The 8192-nt window shown below is 42.7% G+C and overlaps 1 protein-coding gene across 1 annotated transcript; it reads left to right on the top strand.

Moving 5' to 3' along the window:
* The first annotated feature begins 5616 nt into the window (after positions 1-5616).
* Positions 5617-6552, top strand: LOC146812848 (taste receptor type 2 member 40-like). Its single transcript, XM_085615210.1, has one exon. The coding sequence runs from the start codon at positions 5617-5619 to the stop codon at positions 6550-6552; it is 936 nt and encodes a 311-aa protein (XP_085471336.1).
* Positions 6553-8192: the final 1640 nt, after the last annotated feature.

Genomic DNA, 8192 nt, shown 5'->3' on the forward strand with positions numbered 1-8192 from the left:
AACATTTAAAAATAGATGCACAAAGTTGGTTGAAAGATCCTCACCATTCGATACAGGATGGTTTGCTCTACAATAAAACCATGTTGTTGGTGCCTACCAAAGAACTACAAGATATGGTAGTGGCATGGCATCATGATTCTGCACTGGCTGGTCATCCAGGATATCAAAAGACGCTAGATAGTTGTAAGAAACATTTCTGGTGGTCTTCTATGATTTCAGATGTTAAAGAATATGTAAGTGCTTGTGCTATTTGTGCTAGGAATAAATCTTTGCATAAGGCTCCTATGGGTTTATTACAACCCTTATCTACTCCACCCTATCCTTGGCACACAATCAGTTTGGATTTTATAACCGGTTTATCTAAATCTAACGGTTATACAACTATTTTGGTAGTTGTGGACTATTTATCGAAAATGGCGCATTTTATACCATTGAAAAAACTCCCAACTGCAGTAGAGTTAACAGATATATTTCTTAAGGAAGTAGTAAAATTACATGGCTTGCCCACAAAAATTATTTCGGACAGAGGGGGTCAGTTTACTTCTAAATTTTGGACACATGTGTGTAAAACTTTGAAAATGGAAATTGCTTTGTCCACTGCCTTTCACCCAGAAACGGATGGCCAAACTGAAAGGGTGAATCAAACATTGTTGCAAACGTTAAGATGTTTGATGGCTGATTTTACATCTGAATGGGATAAAGCTGTTCCTGTCGCTGAATTCATTTACAATAACAACGTACATTCAGCAACACAATGCACCCCATTTTATTTTTTAAATGGTTATCATCCAAGGATCCTTCCAATAACTATGAGTCCTTCTTCACCCCCAGGAGTTACAGAAAGGCTTACCTCTCTGTTAAATATTCAAGAAAAAGCAACAAAACATTTAAATAACTACAAGAAAGTAATGAAACAACAGGCAGACAAACATAGGAGTGGCATTCAGCCATATCAGTTAGGTCAGAAGGTATGGCTTTCAACTAGAAATTTAAAAGTATTGGGTGTCAGAAAACTATTGCCTAAATACATAGGTCCATTTCCCATAATCAAGCTACTGACCCCTGTGACAGTGCAATTAAAATTACCTCCAGAATATGCAATCCACCCTACCTTTCATGTCTCCTTGTTGAAACCGTACAATCCAAACACTAGATTGGAACCCCCACCCCCACCACTTCCTATTGATGGACATTTGGAGTATGAAGTCCGAAAAATACTGGATGTGAAACGCATGCAAGGAAAATTGTACTATTTAATTGCCTGGAAAGGTTATGATGCGTCTGAGAATTCTTGGGAGCCGGCATCATTTGTGCATGCTCCTAGGTTGTTACGACAATTTCACTTAAGATTCCCACATAAACCACGTCCGGTAGGGAGGCCTTTGAGGGGAGCGACTGTTAGGGTCGGCCGTCAGGACCATGCTCAATCTCTTGTAAATACTGAGCTGTAATGCACCTTTTTAAGTACCTTTTGTTGTTTCTGCCTTTTATTATTTTCATTTCTATTATTTGGCACTAATGAGGGGTGTGACTCGCCATCTTGTACCCTTTCACGATTCATTGGTAGGCTTTAGTGTTATTATTGGCCAAATGACTTTGTTCGAATCTTTATACATGGTGCTGCACTGAACTGTTGCCAAAAGACATTGTTATTGCTCTGTTTGCATTGTGCACGTGTGGCTGTTCGTGCTCGATTCACAGTTGAACAATCACGTTACCGATTAGTCAGTTAACACGGGCTGGAGGCAACATGTGCATCCGCTTTCTTGTACCATACACGTGAAACCCCTGGTGCATGTTCCGGCTCCGGTAATCGCGAGGCACGTGTACGCGGTGTGCTGAGAACCCCACCCAGTCTGAAAACTATTTAAACCCCCTGTAAGCGTAAGCCGCTGCTTGCGCTCGTTACAATCTACCCGCTTACCTGAAGTCAGAAGTCATCGCGTCTTCCGCTGGAGCTCCTGTTCCGGAATCCTCGTCCTTCGGCTTCTTCCTGCTTCCGGATCCAGGAGGCTGGTTCCGGTCCTCACCTGCTTGTCTTCCCCCTCGGCAGCAATCGGGAATCCCAGCTTGCTCGATCCAGCTTGTCCTTAAAGGAGCCACGTTCTAAAAAACGGAGAAGAAAAAAGACACAGTGAGTTAGTGTATTTGCGCAAATCCACGCAGACTATTCAAGTAAGTTCTCATTCTTTCTTTGTTAAATCACGAGGACAAACAAGAACAAGACTTATCTTTGTGAACTCCTTCCTCAGCCAGGCAAGAACTTCTTGTTAAAGACCTGAAAAGGAAAGTAAAGAACTTTAAGGAAAAAAGCCAAGAAACAAGAACACTTATGCATACAGTTTGTTTTCCTTATCTTGGTAATCAGAGTTGAGAATACATATATGTGCAAATATATATATATAAATATATAGAGACGTTTAAAGGTGTTAGAGCTAGGTTAAGTGTGTTTTGCTTATCTTACAGAGTACAGTATTATTCAGTACACAGAAAGGCTGGCATATTTATCAGGAAAAGTTCTGGCAGATGTAAGACCAGAATTGAGAGGTATATGAATGTTTATATGTGATTATTAGTTACAATTAGATTTTATTTTTACATCTCAAGATTTATAAATGTTATTTTTGTGTCTTGCTGTCCAGAGGAAAGAAACTTTCTGAGGCGACTGAATCCTCACAACGCAGTAGAAGAGTGGCGTGTTTGTCTCTCTCTCTCTCTTTATTATTTTGTCCACTTCCCCCTTCCCTTAAGCGTTTGCATTCAGTAACCCGCATTTTGTAGTTGGTTTGCTGGAGGTAAGCTCTTGGGGGCAGCCGAGAAAAATCTTCACGTCTCTCAAGGTGACACCCCAGACTTCAGGTGAGTGAAGGTTTGACAGTGGTTGTGTGTGGTTGTGTGTGTGGTTGTGTGTAGTTGTGTGTGTGGGTGTGGTTGTGTGTGTGTGTGTGTGTGGTTGTGTGTGTGGTTGTGTGTGTGTGTGGTTGTGTGTGTGGTTGTGCATGTGGTTGTGGTTGTGTGTGTGGTTGTGTGTGTGGTTGTGTGTGTGACAGTAATACTAAAAGCATCTCAAAATAAAGGAACACAAACATCCATCGAGTTTGTGGAAAGAGAAAGCACGTTGCGGGTCAAACGGGTGCAGCAAAGCATTGAAACAACAACAAAACAAGATCACTTAGCGAAGACTGAGTGTTGATAATGGGTACACACAGCCCATCATCTTAAGAGTTCGATTGCAGCCAATGTGCACTCAAACATGCCCCCTCCTTGTGAGTTGCACCCCATATTTCATGAGTTATAACTGCTGCACCCACCATAGCGCTTTGAGATCTAAAGCGCTACATAGGTCTAATCGACTAACCAGTCGCCAACATGCTGTGCTTTTAAAGAGAATGTGCCAAAAGTTTCCAGCTTCCTCATCATGTCCTCATGAAAGCACCAACAAAAGGACTCCCTGAATGGTGCAACGGACATTAAGCAGCCGCTGCGATCAGAAATAAACACCGTGAATGTTGTCCAGTTTCACAGTAACATTTCCTTAATGTTCTTTAAGTCACAAAACAGTAATACTAAAAGCATCTCAAAATAAAGGAACACAAAATTCGAGTTTGTGGAAAGGGAAAGCACATTGTAAGTCAAACGGGCGTAGCAGAGCATTAACACAACAACATGTTCTTTGATGTTTGATGTTCTTTGAACGAGAACATCAAAGGGGGGCCGCGAAAGTGATCGCGGGCGAAAGTGAAAGTAATCGTGGGCGCTTAATGAGCATGACGAGGTTTGCCATATGGTGCCTCTGCTCCTAAGCGCGTGCCTTCGCACATGCACTGTAGCTCTAGGCTGGCCATGGTAGCACTTTTTTGAGCCCTCACAAAAAGTCTCACCAGTCCAGCGCATGTGCTGGGTCAGGCGAGACCTAAAAAACAGGTGCTGAGATGGGTCCCCATCGGGCTCTCCCTTTTTGCCCTCACCCTTAGTGAAAAAAATAAAATCTCAGCTCTGCAGCAGTGCCACCCTTCACAGCCTTTGATGTAACTTCAAAGAGACATGTTATAGTTCACTTGCAGTCTTGTTTCACGACTGAAGCATTTTGAATATTGTATACAACAAAGCCATAGTTGTTGCTTATTTATCTTATGAAACTAACAACCATCGACAAGGCCAATAGCCTTGTTGTAGGTATAATGTTACTTGATGAATTATATATTTGAATGCAATGACAGAAGCAACAAAATATCAGTCGGGAGCGGCAAACTATGCTAAGCACAGATTTTTAGCTTACGGGTTTTTAAACCACGCCCTTAAGTAAATCGGTCACGCCCCTTTGAGAGACCCCACAATCCTCCAGTTTTTTCATCCCACTTAAAGCCCTGCATTCTAATATATAACTTCTCTAACACCATGCTGATCAGGGGTGAGCCATCCACCACTGTGTGTTGGCATAGCTCCTTGTTACTTTTAATTACAGCACTGGCCTGTACTCTGCTACTCCCAGGAGTAATCAGGCTGCTTGCTATGTGCCAAGCAAGGCAGGATCGGATGAGCTCCTGCTGTACACGGTAGGCCGTACATCACCTAAGTAAGACCATTGCTATCTTCAAAAGTAAGAAAAAATCTACATGATTCATTTAAAAGGGCAAAATGTTCTTGTAGCATTGCTTGTTTTCTCTGGTCTTAATAAGGAATGGTGAGTACATCACTGAGCATTTCCATTCTATGGACGTGTCATGGTAAATCTTCTCTAGTGATGTCCAACAGAAACAGTCATATGATGTCTTTTTTCTGTGTAAGAGACACACCATGATTAGTTTGTTTGATGATCAGTTTTTTGCAGTATTTCTAATGCACTTTCAACAGTCCTAATCATGCAGCTCTTGCAAATGGCGATCAATTTTCTATTAATTGCTTGGTTTGTCTTAAGTTGCTCCCTTTGTTACATAGCCCTAGTCTCTTATGAAGGGTTCCTAGATATTGATCCTTGGCTGCCCCCTTTTTGGAGACCCTCACCTTTTCTATACCCGCTTAAAGCCGACTTGGATTAGAACAGATTCCCTGATGCAGTGTGAGAAGTGTCGGAGAAATGAATCCACCTAAAATGAAATTGGACAAACACTGGCCTAAATTCCACCCTACAGCCAATTTCAATTTAAATCTACTCTTCCCCAGAAAATTCACCATCTAAAAATGACAATCAAGAAACTGAGCTTAAAAAAGAGATCCTTAAAAAATAAAAAATATATGCTCAAAGAAAACAATTTGCAATTGAATAATCTAATGATGACAAATTTTTAGAGTGAGCGGAAATTCACTGTTTGAGGAATCATAATTTTTTTTTTCAGAAATGATTGAGTGCATTTGCTGCAGTGTTGTTGTTTGAGACTGTTGCTGTGACCTGTTAAAGAAAACTATGATGGATGGGGACGGTGAATTTTCATATTCCTGCCTGTAGGTAACAGAATCCCTCCAGAATTTGCATCAGGGTGAGAAAGGAGAAGTCTGCTCTTCAGTGCAAAACACCACAGACTGACAGCGCATAGGGTGGTGCCACATTCACTTGGCAGAGGGACCTGCTTCTCTGGACTCTGGTGTGGCACCATCTGCAGAGACACGAGTCTGGATATGGAAGAATTCTCAAGCCTCCCATCCCAAGTGCTAACACCTACAACAAAAACCTTCTTGGCACTGCAAGGGGCAGAGACTCTCCTAGGTCTGAGCTCCAACTGCTTCATGGTGGGCCTAAACATGGTGGACTCTGCCAGAGGCAGGAGCCTTACCACTTCGGACCGCTTCATAGTCTTCCTGGGACTTTCCAACATCATCTTTCAGTGTACTTTGGCTGGGAGCAACTCTTGTGACTTCCTGTGGTGGGGAACATACCCCGTGCACCCAGTCTGCCCCACCCTCTACATGCTGATGATGTTCTCTGCCCTCTGTAGCTTCTGGGTGACGGCTTGGCTCTGCATCTTTTACTGCACCAAGATTGTCAACTTCCCCCACCCCATCTTCCAGCGCCTGAAGCTTAGGATCACCACCCTGGTGCCCTGGCTGCTACTTAGCTCTGTGCTTTTATCCTTAGCCACAAACCTACCCCTTGCTTGGAGTGAAAGAGATGTGTACATTAAAAACTCCACAACTTTGTCAGAACACAATGGATACTACTTTATAAACAGAATGTTTCTTATCTCTTTCGGCTACACCTGTCCTTTGGCATTGGTGACGATCTCAGCTGCCATGATTCTCACGTCACTTTGCAAGCACTATCGCCGTGTACAGCGCCACCAAGCGAGCTTCTGCAAGGCTAGCATGGAGGCACACCAGGGGGCGGGGCGTACCGTGTTCAGCCTGCTCCTACTTTATGTTTGCTACCATGCGTTCATGACGGCCCTGCTCATCAATATTGTCCAGTATGGGAGTGTCAAGTACTGGGCCTGCCTGAGCACTGTATCTTGTTATCCTCTGGCCCACTCCCTTGTACTCATCTGGGGCAACACCAAACTGAGAAAGCCACTAATAAGAATCCTTCGAGGGGCAGGAGGTCAAAGAGGGGTCAGATAAGTGAGGGTGAATTCCTGATCTGATAGGGCCCCATTTTCAAAGGTTATTTTTTTGGATCTATGTGTGACTTGTGTCTGAAAAAATGTCTTACCTTATGTGCATGTGTAATCGATGCATGATTTTCAAATGTGTCAATTCAATACACACGTGGAGGGCGCCCGTGCTTAATTTGTAAAATAAAGAGTGCTGGTGCCCATAGTTCTGCTTGGAAGCCACCAACCGAGGAACTAAGGGGCATATTATCAAGCACGGCGTTACAATTATCGCCGCTTTAGCGGCAGAAAACTGCCGCTAACGCGGCGATAATGGGCTTGATCATATGCCGCAGAGAATTCCAATAGAAACCCATGTTGACACCAGAACATGGGCATCTATTGGAATTCTCCAGGGCATATTATCAAGCCCATTATCACCACTTTAGCAGCAGTTTTCTGGAACTAAAGCAGCGATAATTGTAACGCGTTTTCTTGTAATATGCCCCTAACCGTTGGTGTGTCGAATACCAAGGCTGGTAGTCTTAAATCCACCTCAACTCCCTTTAATCCGCTATCCAACATTCCCTGCCCCTTTATCTCACTCATTCAGGTTCCTGCTTTTTATGATGCTTTTGCAGTATTTCTCTCCCTTCCTCTTTCCAGTCGGTGTAATTTTCCCTCTCTTGCACCCAATAACTATCTGATTCCGAGAAAAACAGAAGCAGTACCAAAAATTCAAGTACAAAATACGTTTATTGTTCAGTTAATTAAAATCACAACAATAGCAACATTAATACAAATATATTAAAAAAAATATATACTTTTTTTTTTATAATTGACCGTGGCCTCCGGCTCAAATTAAGCACTGGGGATGCTCATCTACTTGTGCATATTGTACACATGTTGATTTGAATTTGTTAAATTACGAGGTTTACGTAAGGGAATTTGCACATGTGCACTGTTCTGACATGTAATGACATAGTGGCGTACAAAGGCACCATGGGCCCTCTGCGTGAATGGAAAATGGTCTCCTTGCATCTCTGCTTTTTAATAAAAAATAGCCATATCTGAGGATTGTGGGCCTCTCACACTCTAGGCCAGAGCTCTTCGCTTTGGCAAGGTGAATGTCTTTTTAAACATGTTGTCTAGCAGAACATGTGATGTTCAGCATGGCTGAAAGTTACTGAAAGCCCAAAAACACAGGATGTTGAGCCGATGCCGAGTCTCTTCAACCCTCATGTGAGTTTATTGTCCTGCCCCTCATAGTAAAAAAGCACTGTTATGTGGCCTGTGCTGGCTGCATTACAGCAACATTGACAAGGCCAAAGGCTTGGGCATTGCTTACAAATATTGACCTTGCCAATGCACACAGACAGCAAGCATATATGGGTGACTGCACACAATGCAAGCACCCTTGAATGCAATGCCTACAAGGTGCAAGTCATCCCAAGCTTTGACTGTGCACTTTTCCCAGTTGGATCCAGTTCCACAAGATAAAGCAGGAGAAAAGTGCATAAGCACAGGCACCAAGAAAGACTTAAATGAGCGAGCATTTAATAGGCCTGGGCAAACTTTAAATTACACTGACTTAATTCAGGAAATTTTGTGTGATGCTTGTTATGTGAAATTCCTGAAATTACACCTTTGTGCCACATTTGTAAGTTT

Source organism: Triturus cristatus, chromosome 7 (assembly GCF_964204655.1).
Source record: "Triturus cristatus chromosome 7, aTriCri1.1, whole genome shotgun sequence".
Lineage (NCBI taxonomy): Eukaryota > Metazoa > Chordata > Amphibia > Caudata > Salamandridae > Triturus > Triturus cristatus.